Source organism: Astyanax mexicanus, chromosome 7, assembly GCF_023375975.1.
Source record: "Astyanax mexicanus isolate ESR-SI-001 chromosome 7, AstMex3_surface, whole genome shotgun sequence".
Classification (NCBI taxonomy): Eukaryota; Metazoa; Chordata; class Actinopteri; order Characiformes; family Acestrorhamphidae; genus Astyanax; species Astyanax mexicanus.
In genome coordinates, this window is record NC_064414.1 from 30,941,526 (window position 1) to 30,958,492 (window position 16,967).

General features: G+C 37.7%; 1 protein-coding gene across 1 annotated transcript in view; it reads right to left on the bottom strand.

Moving 5' to 3' along the window:
• si:ch211-250c4.3 (uncharacterized protein LOC100535981 homolog) overlaps window positions 1–16,967 on the bottom strand; it is a 44,180-nt gene that overhangs the window by 14,658 nt on the left and 12,555 nt on the right. Inside the window, exons 2-3 of the mRNA XM_007240360.4 lie at window positions 15,975–16,771; window positions 4,675–4,836 (exon numbers count right to left, since the gene is read on the bottom strand). Of these exons, the coding sequence (XP_007240422.2) occupies window positions 4,675–4,836; window positions 15,975–16,771 (959 nt within the window). The remainder of the gene's footprint in view (window positions 1–4,674; window positions 4,837–15,974; window positions 16,772–16,967) is intronic.

Genomic DNA, 16,967 nt, shown 5'->3' on the forward strand with positions numbered 1-16,967 from the left:
CTGGTTTCCATACAGGTTTCTGTGGCTCAGGCACTGGAATCAGGTAAATACTACAAAGACCATAATTCTTTGCAGCTGGATAAGGTGGGGCAGTTTATAAGGTCAATGTCAGCCATTTTTTTCTTTTCTCTGTTTGGCATGGTTTGAGGATCTATACCTTCTTGGATTGAGGACTGTGCATCACTTGGATGTGTGTTTGTGTAAGTTTTTGATGTATTACTTTATCAATTTATGTTCATTTGTCCATTTGATTCATTTTTTTTGCTGACTTGGTTTGTAGTTCCTTTGTTGCACTGTTTGTATTGTATTTTGTATTTGTAGATAAACCATCTATTTAATACCTTCTTCCTTTCATACATCCATTTTTTTCAAACCATACTCCATCCTCATCCATCCTTTCCTCATCCATGCATCAATCATTATCCATTATGCATCATTGTGAAATATACTGTGACTAAACAATCAGTTGAAGTCTGTTCATCCTCCTGTGTTTTAATGGATTCACCATCAATAGAGCCACACTTTTAAATGAAAGCCAACAAAATGCACCCAGATACCACCCCTTAAGGGCTTTTCACTGATTTTAAGAGCTTGTTCTAAAGTACTTTAGTTGTGTCTGATGGAAAACTGAATAATGTACTGTGAATCATTTACAAATGGAAATTAAGCAACAAAAAGATGCTCTAAATGATCTTTACATTGTCCACCCATTAAAACTATCAGTTTAGACAGCTTATTAAAATGAAACTTCAGATACATTTTTGAAGACAGTCAGTCAGAATAGAGATCAATCTGTTCTTAATGAGTGCTACACGGTCAAACCTTATTTGAGAGTGTTTTTAATAAGAGTTTTGTACATGGAATAGACATACAATGAGTAAATCTGGCATTAGCAATTAGCAATTGGCATCACATCACTGGAAAAAGAGGCAAATTCCAAATTCTCTTGGCTATATTTGTAACAGTATCAAGCCTATATATTGTTGTCCCTAAAATTGCCATAGACCCAGCTCATTAACAAAAGCCCTTAAACAGTAAAACGAGATTGGACAGGAGACCATAAGTGTGTTGTTGGTACTAAATAAAAATGCTTAATTATCAGATGCCAATATCTATGGAAATATAGGTTGCTACATAAACCAGAGCTTGTAACTGTGGATTTTTCTTTGTCATTTTTTCCACAGAATGGAAAGCCATGCTAGGCTAAAAGCTTACACTAGCTAATTCTAGCCTTTACCATCTGTTTTACTCATTATTTGATACCTTAAAAAAAAGGAACTGGACTTCCTCAAACTAAATGAGTTAAACACACATCTGAAGAAAAGGCAGCTTGTATTTTTACCAGTATGACTCCAAGCCACAGAAAGCAGGTGGGGATATGGCTGAAAGCTAGCTAACCAAGCTACAATCTCTACAGCATGCTAACAACAAATTGCACATTGGGAGGACCCAGACAATAAAAAAAAAAAAAAATATATATATATATATATATATATATATATATATATATATATATATATATATATAATATATTTTCTTTTGTAAGCCCATCATAAAGGGAAAAAGTGTGTTTTTCCTTAAGCAAAATAATAGGGTTGTTTAATGGATTTGTTAATTGACATCTCAATAATTTTATCCAATTTAAAGTGACAAATGGCTGAAAAGCTTAAATTCTCATAATTTGCTATCTTTACCAGCACGTTATCAAAAACAACTTTAATACAATAATTCTATGAAATAGATAGATAAACAGAGGATATAATTATATTATTATAAAAAACAATAAAATAAGTAGTGTGACTGGATTTTTTATAAATTGTTTACGTAAAAAAATATCATGTTTTTCATACATAAACTCACACAAACAGAAAAAAAAAATGGATTATGGGCCCGACAGTAATTCTTCTTTCATTCTAATGATATTAAGAGCAAACTGAACTGCTGATTGTGAATGTGTATTTTAAATTGAACTCCAATAGGCAAAGTGCCCAAAGCGCTCTTTTTAATGGATGGATTCTCTGTTTTCATGGGATTAGTCATGGGTAATAGCTAAAGCAGAGAAAAATAGTGGAGTATTACGACTAAAAGAGACGAGACCACATAGGTGGTAAATGCTTATTGTGTGAGTTGTGAAGGACTTTGATGAGTACAAATGAAAGCCTGTCGTGCAGGTGCTGGGGAGGGAGGGTGGAAGCGGCAGGGAGGAGACTGGAGTGTCAGCTGGGCCTATTATTACACAGACTGGGACACGTTTCAGCAGAGCTCTCCAGCCTTTTGATGTGTGTGATGGCGTGTTGCAGCCCGATGCCTTTTCATCCAGAACATACGCAGCGGGGGGAATTGCTGTCCCAGAGAGGCCAGGCAGTGTGGTCTGCTGACTTGTGGCCACCTATGAAAGCATTGTTGTGCTCAGGAATTTGATACCATTGCCAGGCTGCACTATTTTCATGTTTATTAAAGTTTGAAAATTCATTTTAAAGTGTTTAAGTAAATACATGCATTCCTCATAAATAAATACATATATTAAATCAAAATAAGTTATATTGTCCTTTTTTAGGCTTGTAGTTCAGTCACTTTTTTAGGCAATGATCTCCTACAGTACATAACTAAAATTTTGTTTTTTTAGCATATGTATATATAGCTATTCTTAACATATATTTTTTTAATTCTATATTTTTAATAGAAAGGCAAATATTGTCAAAATAATACTGGAGCAGTATAAGTGTAATCTTCACTGCTCTAAGCTAACAAACTGTGACAATATACAGAATGCAGAATAAAGGTGACTTGCTGTTACAGCCTACAACACTGAGGCCTGTCAATCAACACGTATATCACAGTAATGCCTGCCTAGGCTAGGGTAGCTTTGGGCAACAGACAACACAAAGATGGTAAATAAGGGGAAGGCCACACGCAATATGCAAATATATGGTGCCAGGAGCCTTATGGGAAGCTGTGTGAACCAACACTGTGGAAAGAGCATTTATTAATACACTAAAAGTTGGTTGAAATCACATTTGTTTCATTGGCTCAACAAGCATTTTTAAGATTTCAGGTTGAAGTTTCCTGAACTAATTTTGAGTTTTACTCAACTTGATAATATTAGTCCTCCTGACTAAAACAAAAAATCACTTTTTAGAGTGTGGGATTTATAATGGTAAGATACAATGGCTCTGTTATATAACCTCACTTACAAAGTATAATGGACACAGTAAGACAGTGGAAATGTTTAAAGATGACCTTCACCAGAAAGAAATTAGCTACGGAACTTTGAAATCGGAGCATTCTCATTCTCGAGATTTCTGTCCTAGTCCTCTCCTTTTCCTCACTCGTTCCCTCTCTCTTTCTTTCTTGACTTTGAAGTGTGGGTCCCCGCTGAGCTCACTGACTGTGTCGTGGAAGGCTTTTCCGGAGCCGGGGAGCGACCTGACAGAGCCAGTTTGGAACAGGCGTTTTGAAAAAGCATGAACAAAAATGCTCTCACAAGTGACCACAGTCTGTAAAGGGCAGGGAGACATCCACACAATGTGCTGGCATGGGCCTTTAGTTATAGGCCAAAGGGCTAAAGTGGGACAAAGGTGGGTGAAAGATGAGCAAGGAGGAAGGCCGCATTCCACACATATAATTCGGCTAAGAAAATAGGGAGCGTTTTTTTTAGGCAAGTTTGTAGCACACAGGAAGTACTTGCCGTTCTTAGACAGTGTCCTGGTACTCCAGTACACAGTGGAGTTAAGAGTAATGGGTGGCATTAAAACAAGCAAAACACAGCTATGAAAACAGCTCTGAAAATAGAAATGTTCTCTTTTCTTTTGTACATTTCGCACCTTTACTCAATACTCAATATGAAAAACATATTGAAATAATAATCATACTTTACAGCCAGTCCAGGCAACATTCGTCTTTCTAACTTTACACATATGAACCTTTTCAGCATTTAATCATAAAGTATGTAGAGCGTGACTCTCGCGAAGCTGCACATCATCAACTCTAAAGAGTTTTCAACAAATGTAGAAGAATATTATATATACTGTAGATGAGGTCATGTGAGAATTATCTCATATGACCTAGTATGTTTTGTTAACGCTATATGGCCTGCATTAACATGAATCAAGTCCAAATAGCTCAGTTTGGAGCGTAGGGACTATGCGTAGGGAGATGTTCTGAAATGTGTGGCCCATGTGTGTGTGGGTTGGACCCAGCTGTTCTATTTGTTAAATACACTTTCATCTGACACGACAGCCTGCTCCTGAAGCCCATTTAAAACAGCTGGATTTACACCAAGGCAGCATGGGCAAACAATCTCTCAGCCAAAGATATAGATCTAGCCATGCGCCATATGGAGAACCACAACAAAGCAAAGTTTAAAGGCCAGTGGCCTCTTCAGAAGAACACCAGTAACATCCCAATTAGGTTTACCAAGGGCAAAACTGTCCTTGTGTTCCAAAAGAAAAGAGTTTACTAACAGTGAGCATGGTAAATATACCATGTTATTAACATATACTATGTTTTTAAATAAGAGAAATCATCTAAACACCACATTGCTGTAGTTATTCTAGTACCATTAATGAAGATTTTTGGGGTGTTAAGGATCATCAAAAATGTTTCAGAGAAGTTTCTTTTTTTATAATTGAAACATTAGTTAAATAAGGTAATTTGCACTAGTGAAGAAGCTACCTCTTTAGTCTTCATCATCTTGCTGTCCTTTTGCAGGCTGCATATCTGTTTCTGCAGTTTGAGGTTGTGCTCCTGTAGCTGGCCGATCTTCTCTATAAGCTGGCAGATGTGTTCCAGATAACCCAGTCCTGAGCCCAGTGGATTAGACTGAGCCTGATTCACCTGGACGGGAAAACAATACAATTGTATTATTCATCATATCCAAGTAGTACCAGCAAGTTATATTATGACAATGATGAATCAACTTTTTATTTTGGTGCTCTCAACATTGTCTCTGTTATGATGGTTTATAAATCAGATCTGGGGAAATTTAGACACACGTTTCAAACATTCAGCAAAATCTGTAAACTTTGGTCTATTTTGTAAAACACAGTAACTAGCCAAGAGTCTAATTTTGTATAAAATAAAATAACAAATATATATTCAAAGATTTAACAAAATAAATAATAATTTAACACACTGTGTCATGAAATATTGTGTATGATACAATATGGTACATCTCTTTGGTACTACTAAGAGGCAATGTTACCCAGTGACAAGACTATGACAACATTAGGACAGCAATGTTAATACAATGTTAACAGTGCAACCTTTAAAAAACACTGCAGCAATGTAGAGACTGTTGTGACAACTGTGTGTTTGCTTGGCAAGTAATATACTATATACAAAATTTCATACATGGAGAAAATAAAAGCAGTGGATGAGTCAAAATAAAAAAATGATCAATTCGTCCAAAAAATAAATTAACCTTATTTTACAGAGTTTAAGGTGCACTGTATTATAAGGCGCATGTTTCCCTTCTAATGTTAGCAATTCTTGCCTCTGGGGTTGCCTAAGTAAACAAAACTTTAACTGTAAAGTCAAACGAGCGCTGGATGTTCTACACAGATTTTTCTCCTTAAAACTGTTTATTTGGGTGAGTAAAGCACTTCCATTTATTTACAGCAAGCTAAGACATCCAGTATTTTAGCGCAGTTAGCAGCAGTGCAGTTAGCAGCAGCGCTAGCTGCAGTAAATGCCACCCGATAGCGCTACACTGAGGAAACCTGAGTGTTCTGGTAAGCCAATGGTGATATCAGCTATCGGTTTGTCCCACATAGCTTCTTTTAACACAGTAAACATGCAGACTACAGTCCGATGTACTCACCTCTGAATGGTGAAAGAGCTAGCTCTGCAGTTAGCAGCTAATGCTAATGCTGCTACACTTAGCCTCAGTGCTGGAGAAACTTCACTGAAACTGCACTTCAGCAGAGTGGCTTTACTGCTTCTTACAACCTGACCAATAGAATTCATATTCATATTTAAGGAAAATTATATAGAATTTTAAGTGCGCCTTATAGAGCGAAAAACACGGTAATCAACAGTAAACAAAGTGGACCTCTCTGACTGAGGATGCCAGTGATGACCCCCACCCAGCAGCATTGTATAAAAGGTATTTTTACGTTCAGAATGGAATGTTTAATTGGACTTTTTATGGCTTTAGAAGCACATTTGGAGCAGGTGATTTGCTCTATTAGAATCATTATAAAATCCATATGGACATTCCCTGCTACATTTTACTGCTCTTTAAAATACGCAGATGCTGGCCAGGAATCCAGCAACCCGAGAGGTCACATATCACGCATATATTTTTATTATTTTTCATTAACATTAACATAGTTACATAAGGACATGTGCTTAGCTTGAACTCTATATTTACTTACACACAAACTTGATTAAGATAATGTTTACTGAAGGTGTATACTTTATATACTCGTATTAAAATGTTATTTTGGGATTCTGAGGGATTCAGTTAGTCTTTTAATAAAAAAAAAAAAGCAGAATAGTGGCTTTTAATTTGGATTTCGTTCTACTGATAAAGAGTGTACTAATTAACTAATTAATTTGTTAACTGAGTTAACAAATAAAACCAAATAAAGAGCGTATAAGTGTATTTAGCTCCAAGTTCCCTTCATTTTACACTTAGATTGCATCTATTTTCTCTATTACAAAGAACAGCAGCAACACATGTATTTGCTTTTTGAGCTGCAGCTAAAGATCTCAAGTTCCTCTAACTCTCCCTAAGGCCTCTATGGATTTCCACAATGGAGCCATCCATCACAGCACAACCGCCATTACTAACATTTTCACGACTATTTCAAGACTCCAGGTGTTTTGCTTGTCAGAAGAGTGGTCTTATTTGCTCCCTGTTATGGTACAGTGGTTATGGTGGGTACAACATATGGTGGGTTTTTTTTTTTACCAAAAAACAAAACAAAAAGATGCAATATTGAGAGTTGCAATGTGACAGCAGGGGGAGGTTGAGGTAAACCATGTAGCCACGACCACACTGGTCGAAGTACAAAGCACCGGCCGCTATTGTTTGTTTGTTGATTCATCTTACCACCATGGCTTGAAAGCTGCAGATGTGTGCACTGCGTTTTTTTGCGAAATATGAAAAGGAAATTTTGAGCAAATATTTATACAATGATCAACATTCCGAAAAGTGTCCCAACAAAAGCAGGATGTGAGCTCAGGTCGAGGCTCTTTTTCCCCCAGAAAGCTTTTCCGCGCCACTTACGTCCAGTCCAGTCCCAGACCCAGCGTTAATGGAAACACTGGGGCTAAACAATAGAAGACAAAGTCATAACACCGAGCAAAAATGCTAGGAGTTGACATCACTCGTTTCCTTTGACGGAGTGTGAGATCCTTGGGAGGTCACGCTTACACTCTTATGATAATGAACTTTAGTCATCTATACCATGATATGTCTGATGCTAAAAAAAATAATATCAGCACTTCTGTAATGATGTGTAACAACCATCTGTGACAATTCAGTAAATATGTCTTTAAAAAAATCATAAAACATCAAAGAACCATTAAACTTGTAAAGAATGTTTACATCAAGAGATATCAAGATATTTTTGAACACTTAAAAGGTTTATCACATGCACAATTCCTGCAGTATCTTCTATGGCTTCCCTCAAAGAACTGTTGGAAGACTTGGGACCAAACCAGGCATATGTATATAGATCAGATACTGGATTATTTATTTCCAATCCAGTTCAGAGTCTTATTGTTTTAACCACAGTGTTCAGAGCACCATTTGTTGCCCTCAAGGCATTGCCAGACATTATTGCCTACCTGGCAGAACTGAGGAGAGATCTCAGAAGGTAAATTAAAGAGTTTAGGTTAAGTGTAAACTATATGATAAACTATAGTGTAAACTTTTATGTAAATACAGTTTTCACCAGCGTTTCCATTACCTGTACCTGTTTCTACCTGGTCAGGTAGGTTACTCAAACTGAATTATAAGATATTAAACAGTCTATGAAATTATAAAATATTAAAGAAAAATAAGTCCAGATTAAATAAAGAAATTTCATTTTTTTATATTAAACATCAGCACATCTTGTCTAATCTGTGTGACTGCATTTTTTACACTAACGCTAACATTGTGATTGGATTGTATCAGCTGGTACTGACCATTAAAAACTTAATTTGAATTGGGGAACACTATTCAAATCTGCTTTAAGACATTAAGTGTGGTAGAAAATTATTCATTCATTTATTTATCATTATTCACTTCAGACAGCCCTCCTGTAGAACTTTATCAGGTGTTTCTTCCTAAAGTTATCATGTACTGATACCATTCAGGCATGGCAGTATAGTGTAACACACACACTCACACAGTGAAGAGGATACAAGAAAGTCAGTGATTAGTAGTCTTAGGCTACTGTTTCCTGACCCTGATGAATGCAGATGCTTGTAAGATGTTATCGCTCTTTCTGTGTTCAAGATCCCCAGTGACCCACACGAGCGGAAGGGAAGAAAGAAGGGGTCGGGAAAGCCCCCCTCCCTTCCTCTTCACTTCCTCCCTCCTTTCCCCACTCAAATGAGAAGGCACAATGTTTTGCAGGGACCAAAACCTAACAAAATTCAACACAGTTGTTGGCATTACATTTCTTAGTTCTGAACACATGATCGCTCATGTGGATGTGATTTGTCTGGCTGTGGTTGTGTAAAAGAAAATCACACAAACAAAAAAACTAAATGATATCCATTTTGTGTGGTAATGGAGCAATATCACTTTCAGAACAATATTATCTTGTTCTTATCAAATCAGTACAAACAGGATGTAAATCTATTGAATTCTCCTGAGAGAAAAACGTTTTTTTTTTCCTGCAGTCAATTTATAGCACATCACTTTCCCAAAACATGACTCTATTGGAGTGGAATGAGGAGCCAGATGTGGGGTGTGGGCAGGGATACGGAAAAAAGGTGGATCGTTTTTTGGGGGAGTTACAAAACAGAACATTCAAAACAACTGTCTGGATACTTTGTCAAACTTTGACAGTTATATCAAATGCAGAACTGGATCAACATGTCCTGTTTTGTTTCTTGTGTAAATAATTATTTGATGCAACTTGACTACCTAGAACTGATGTATTTACAACATGAGATAAACATTTAGACTGTGCTGAAGAGCATGTTGAGTAGGTTGAAGTTTCATCCTGATTCTTTCTTAGAAAACATGAGGACTGGTTTCCCGCTCAGCAGGGATTAAGCCTAGTCCCTAGATAAAGGAAAAAAAGCTCAGCTGGGTCCCAGAAAGTTTTGTTCATGGATTCCGTGTTAATAGGCCCCATCAGGGTCAGTGATGGGACTAAGAGGGGTTAAACATGAGCCACATCTGGGTTCTACACTGTACTGCACGTGAGCTCTAGATGGGATCCACGTGAGATTAAGGTGGGCTGTAACAATGGGGCGTATTTGGGAAGCCCTGTACAACCCACTTAAACCTCATGCCCACCTGGAACCTACTGTACCAAGCCTACGTTTCACCCATGTGAGTACCACATGAGCAAACTGGCTGGGTACTACACTACACATGATCCTTCAATAAATGGCTATTCTCCATGATGAGGAAAAAGTAGTGCAGCTCTTATTACTGCAAAAAAAGAAATCTTAGCTAGTTTAAATATCTGACATCTCGCAGAATTTTACAATAATATTTATATTATATACTTATTCCAACCAATTTTCTTCATTTTAAATCATTTAACCTTTTCCCACTGGCAGATATTTTTGCTTTGTTTCTTTTGCCAATACACACTTTTAGTAGATTAAATCACTTAAAGAGCCCTATTTTTTCCATTAATAGTTGAAATGTGTTCCGTTGAAGTAATGGAACATACCAGTCCTGTTTAAAATTTTTAAACCTTAAAACATTTCCTAACCTTTAAAAAAAACACTTTTATTGTGCTTAATTTTGCCTCTGCGGCGCCCTTTCAGGTTCAACTGTGCTATAGGCGTGGATTATGTGTCTGTGTACTTTGGTTAAGCAGACACATCACAATATGCGGATCAGTCTATCATTTATACCTTGTTGACGTCCAATCGGAGGAACACTGCTGCTGCTGCAGCTCAGCCAATCAGCTCTCCCTCCTGGCCTGTCTCTAAACCCATACATCACCCAGACTACCCCTCCCATTTTTTTTTAGCCTTTTTCAAATTTGAGCTGAGTGTGGGGTCAGCAAACACCAGAGGGTTTAGTGCCCCTTTAAAACAAGTACAGTAAATGTGGGAATGTGTTATTATTTCTTAAATTATTGCTTTAATAATCTCTAAGTAAGTAGTAAGGAAAATAGTAGATATTTAGACATCATAATGGGCTTCTTAATGTAAACTTTAATCATTATATGTTTAGTATTATTTCTGCAGCCAAACACCACTCCAAAATGGCAACATATCATTGCCAACATATCATTTTCTGTCTATTATTCTAGGATAATTTATGGCTAACTGTAACTCACTTTTCTTTTTGACACTGGACAGATGTGGGGCAATTCAATGACCTGGTAGATACATCATTTGGTAGATACATCATTTGATGTATGTAGACCTGCTAGTAATACGGTATTTCAGCCCACTGACTATTATGGGCCTCAAGTGAATTTCTTTCCGTAAATGTTTCCTGTAACCCCAGCTAGAAACACTCAGAAGTGTTGGTGACCTACTAAGTTTTTAACAAATTGTGATGGTAGTGAAACGGGATTTGAGGTGTCGGTCCGAGATTAGAGGCTGGACGTTGTGTACACAGCTCAGCTCGCCATACCTCATCCATCATAAGATGAAAGGCTTTCCCCAGTGCTTTTGGAATTGTGGGTTCTGTCTCAATGTTTATATGCTCCAGCTGAGGAATTCTACCATGCCATGTTCTTTTGGGGGGGGGGCAGGGAGGTTTAGGGTGCAATGGGAATCCTCAATAGAGAGGAGAACACGTATAAAACCTTAATGAGCATTATGTTTTGCACGTGATCCCTGAACGTTACTTCATCTTTAAGGTGAAGAATCTCTTTGCTGTTTTTTTTACCATAAAAAAATCAATAGGCAATAACTCTTCAGGCATTCTTGTAAATGTTGATCCATTAAAGGTTCCAACTGACTTATAAATCCACCAAGTATTGCCAGGTTTGTTCAGACCATTGACAAAAAACCCATTGCAAAAATCTGTGATGTCTTTTGTTATCTACAACAATCTATTATAGAAAGAAACGAACAAACAGAGTGATACAGTGAGCACACATGCCTGGACCAGAGGGCAGCCTTCACTAAGGGCCTTGCTCAAGGGCCCAATATTGACAGTTTAGCAAATCTAGAAATCAAAACTATGTACAAAACTAAATACAAGGACCTTAGCATTGATAACAGGATGCTTTGGTCAAATGAGCTAATCAGCCAAACTGACCTCAGTGGCAGATGTTGTTATAGCTATAACTAAAGTGTACTATTGGGATAAATGGGATATTTGATTTATGAGTGGAGCATGGATCAGACAGTTGCTGTCACTTGTCACAGAATTATATTTGCAACTATTATTCAATGACAGCAGTGACTTCATCCAAATATAGATGCCAGAACACAACTATAGCCAGATCTGACCCAAAATAGAATTCCATTTGCCTTAAAAAGAATGCATTATGATTTACACACTCTCAGATGTTGACTTTTTGTTTTTTTATTAATTTCTCTCTATGCTGCCTCCAGGGGCTAAGCTTCACCCTGGCTATCCACATATGGCAGGTTCAATGCCTGGTTCTAGAAGTATCAAGACCTGGGCAACAAATACATTTACTTATCTGTTTATTTAATATGTAATTTCTTAAGCCTATTGAGATTAAAATATTTCTGCAGAGTCATTGTGGTAGAAATGCTGTTCAAACATTTCACATGGTAGGTTGCACATGTGGCCCAGAGTTCAAATGCTTTAAGCCTTAAGTAGCTACTACACATAGGCCATTTATGGCCAACAAAACTGACCCATAAAGGCCTTAACTAGGGCGTATTTGGCCCAGAATCATCTGCTATCAGGATTGATGCTGGCAGCTCTGACAGAAGCACATGCAGCATGTCTCTCGTTCCTTATTAAAAGCTGCCTCCGCCTCTGCACTGCGGAATCTTCACTGCGTAGCCCTGTGGCCTACCCTCATAAGTAGGAAACAAATCAGATTAGAAGTATGGGAGAGAGGGGCCCTTTGAAGTTGGCCCGTCTGAAGCGGATGGGGAAAAAAAAAAACCTGCGGCCCCTTTCCAATATCCCTTTCCTCAGTCCACAGCGCTCAGTTTAGTGAGCCGAGGAATTAACTTATTAGGTGTGCTGACAGGTGATGATGAAGATGGAGTTTAGCGTCCAATCTGCTTGTCGTCACGCTACCGAGCCGACAAGAACCAGGCCATCGAGGACTACTCTGTTCAAAACCAAAAATATATATACATATATCCTTTTTAAAGATCCAAAAGTTATCAGAAAAGTTTTTTTTTCTGGGTAAATCTGGGAGTAATTGAAGCTTTTTAACACCTGTTTGATGCCTGCAGGTAGGCTGGGCTAGAGGCCGGTGGGCAGGAGGACATGGCCCAGATGAGAAAGAGGTTTGGCTGTGCCGGCTGTAATCGCCACAGCCATCTGCACAGTCACTCAGCACAGATGAACAGGTGCTAGGTGACGGGCGGCTCCATGAAAAGGAGAGAACACTGCGCCCCACATCCTTCCTTACATGCGGTACTGTACTGAAGTTCAGAGGAGAAGTCAACATACATGTAACATGCCATCGCCTCAAGGTCAAAGCACTGTGCTCTTTAGTTCACAGCAGATTTACAGTCCTCGGCATTAAAGTAGCAGGACTAGATACATACATAAAATGTATGAAGGTTTTCAGTGAACATCCAGAAGTTAAAGATATTGTTAAAGGTTTTGTTGAAGGTTTGCAGCTCTGAAGAGGTGAAAAGGTGATATTATTTCACATACATGATTAGAAGGAGGTGAATTTTATTGTGAATGTATTCATTTAGTGGATGTTTTAGACTTGAACTATTGGAAGAATCTAGCCAAGCCATCTAGCCAAGTTCTTGCTTTTTAAAACCTGACTGAAAAACCTCCCCAAAGTTCTTAAACACACACAAATATTGAAATATCATTTTTTATGCTATGAAAAGATGAAAATGTTAGAATACAGCTGAAGTCAAAATGCAAAAAAAGAAGAATGGAAAAGGTTGAATCAAGCCATCCAGTACTCATTCTTTTGCTTGTCATACAACCAATTGTGAGGCTTACATCCATTTCTCCCAACATTTCACCCAGCATTTCTCCACCACTCTATATTCTGCACAAGTGTCCAGTGTCCAGTTTAGAAAAAAGCAATTTCAGTTCTCTTATCAGTTTTTAACAGATGGTCGGTGACTGGAAAAGACTGACCGTACAGATGATCCGAACATAACATACAGCTTTTCTAAGGTTGCTTTAGACATTTTAAAATGCTGGATGCAAAGCTTGTCTGATAAATGGCTCTACACTGCTCTCCCCCGTTCCCAGAACTGTCTAGTGTGTTTGCACTCCCAGATCAATGGTGGACTTTGTTGGAGACAAAGTGTATGGACATAAAAAAAGTGTTAAATTAAGGAGGAGTTGAATCTATTCATTTTCGGGTTTGTTTTTTCAATTCTGCTTGTAATCACAGTAGCCTACATAACTGAAAGCTTACTCTAGTGGTTGGAAAAACAAAACTTATTTTGTAACTAGTTAATGGAAATGTGGGTACATCTGGCTTTAGACTGTCTATAGCTTTTAACATGACTAGTGTAAATTTAAGTTAAAACCCTTAAGATCGTAAAAAAAAACAATATGTTACTCTTCTGCCTACCAAAAAGAAATATCCTTTTTATTTTACAAGAATTATTTTCAAGCCAAAGATTTAATGATTTTTCCACAAAGCTCATCTATAAATAAAGACTCCTGTGTCTGAGGCTTTGCCCCCGGAGAAACAGTTGCTTTAACATGAAAGGAAAAGATGTTCAGCACTTCAAACAGGTTGTAGCTTCTTGGCAGTGAGCACAGCTGTCAGGTGCAGCAAAGGTGGAGTTCATTACCGGGAAAAAGAAGTTTTTTTTTTTTCCAACTACATGAATGAGAACACTGTTCAGAGAGTTTGATGAATGTGGATGGGCCTTCATGAATGGATAATGTGACACTACTCTTGTCCTGACAGGTCTTGACAATTATCCTGTGGTGCTTGTTTTTGTTTTTGTAGCAGTGATTTGCCTTGAAAGTGTTATTGGTATCTTTTACAGGCACATAGGGGATTAGCCTACTTTTACTGTGCTTTTTGTCATTTTGTCAAGCAGATGTTTCTCGGTGCACGTATGAGTTTCCAGGTTTCTCTATGCATGACTTGTTGCTATCCCACCCTGAAGTGGCAGGCTAGCTCTGTAATCAGCGGATGACGTTACGTCTTGCACAGGTGCTTATTATCTTGAGCTAAAATAAAAATAAAATGTGTTCTTCAGTTCTTCACTGAGCTTGTTATCTTTCACAATTAATGCTATGCCAAGATACTGTCGTTAAAAAATATAGGTGTCAAACATTTATTTTTGGACATTTGAATTATACAGTATATAGATGCTTCAAGTGGTTCTGTGGGTGATGCAACAACCACAGTAAAAATTAACCTATTTGCTTTCCTATATTGCAACATTTATTGCAGAAAATACATTTTCCAAAACTCAAAAATGACTGTAATTGAAATGTAAAAAACCCTCACATGCACGTCATGACAACAAACATGGTTCATTACAGTCCTAATTATGGTTATTCTATGGCATCAAAACCCATTTAAAACAAGTTTTTTAAATTAATAGTTCTACAAAAAGCCATGTTCTGTAAATGAATGACATTCATGAAGGTTAAATGCCTTAATTTAATGTAAAAGTCTTACCAAATATATATTTTTTCTAAAATAAATAAGTCTAGGTCATGGATGTCCTATTTTATTCAGGACAAGTGAGGCTGTATGTTATCATTCCAATCAAGCAGAAGCTTGTGCAAGACTTAGACAAACTGATTGAACAAGTAGATCCAGGTGGGCTGCAGATTGATGCAAATGAAAATCTGCAGCCACACTGGCCTTTTTTGGATAAGACTGGACACCCTTGGTCAAGATCAATACCATTCAAAAGACTTTTTTTAAGTTAGGGTATCTGTAGGTATGGGGAAAATAAGTGTAAGACTTTTTAATACCGTTTAGAGAAACAAAAATAAAATAAAAATAGCTAAAGCACAGATTCTCCAAAATTAAGTTTAAATACTTTATGTTTGTAATTTCTGTATTTAACTAACAAACTAATATTTTAGACCAACATAAATAAACGTAAATTCAACATAAACAAATTAAATTTAGAAAATGTTAATAAAAATGTTTTCATTAAATTTTAACTTCACCATGCCTACTGTATGTCATCTCCGCTACAGAAGCTATAAGCAGGTAATGAACATAGCAAAAATAACACACTTATTTTGTGTTGAATTTATTCATTTATAAATGTAAAATATATGTTCTGTCTCAAAACCTTTAAAAAAAACTTTCAAAAACTCTCTAAAACATTTTATAACAAAGACCTACATTTGGATTAGTGGACAAAGAAGAACCTCCTTTATGAACTTAATTATTTTAGGACATTTTTGGACATCCTTAAAGAACACTCTCTTCATCCTTTGAGCAACTCTTTTCCAATTACCAACAAATTACTAAATGCCCATTTAACCTTTCAAAGTATAAAATATGCAACAATTTAAAATATATATATACTGTATTTTTTACTGCAAAAAATACTGTGTTCTGCCTCTGAGTGGGATGTTCTTGTTTATATCCCCTCCTAAGAGCCTCCGTGAAGCTGTACATACAGTATAAATCTGCTTATATAAAGCTGGACCTAATCCTGAGCCTTCAAGTAAATAAAAATAAAAATGTGTAAACTGTTATAGTTACCTCACTGAGCCTGCAGCACTCCTCCATGTACTCGTCCAGACTGTCACTCGTTGTACTTTTCCGTAGCGGCCGGTGTTGGGATTCCGCCCCTGCGTTGCCGTCATAAGCTTCGATGGAATGACTCTGTGACCCTGTATCCTCCTCAGCTTCACTCTCTGCTGTCTCCTTCACTGTGTCTGCACATACCAAAGCATCCTCGTGGAGCTCAGAGACGTCCCCCGAGGTTCTGTCTCCGGATCGTTCTGAATCTCCTGTGGCTTCCATTAGAACATTGTCTGTCTGGTCCTCTGATCTACATTCTAATGCAGTCAGTTCTGTCAGATCTTCTTGGGTGAATGTGGAAGAGGTCTGTTCATTTTCTAGACTCTGTTCTAGTAAGAGAATAGGCGAGCTGGATGGGATGGGTGGGTTCAAAGTGCCGGAGTCACAAGAGGACTCTCTACTATGAACAATGAAGCTGTGCTCTGAACCTGTTGGAGTGGACGGAGAGTTCGCACCACTGGGCATCTCCACCCCAGAGTCCTCTGATTCGAATTTGTACAAACTTGGCAGCTTGGAATCAGAGAAAATTGCAGATAAATAGTCCTTATTGGACTTGGACTCTTCCATATTTGGTGGCGCACTGTGGACTGAGATGACCTCCGCAGCATGAAGAGGTGCAGAAACGTCCTGCTCCGACACAGACATGGACATAGTGGACACAGAGTCCTCAGCGTTCGAAAGCTTCTCCTGAAAGTTGTTGAAGAGCTTCATCTTGGTCAGCACAACTTCATTTTCCAAAGCCATATCTCCTTTACCTGCAAAAAGAAGTCCAAATTTAATCACCATTGAGTCATTGTATATCTTACGATGTGCTAATAAACCATAAATATCTGAAAAATGCCTGATGATGGGGCTGAGCTCCAGTTTCACATAGTTGAGGAAGGAAGGAAAAAGAGGAATGTGTGGCCGCCCAACTCTTGAGTAAATTATTAAACAACTGGTCGGCTACTC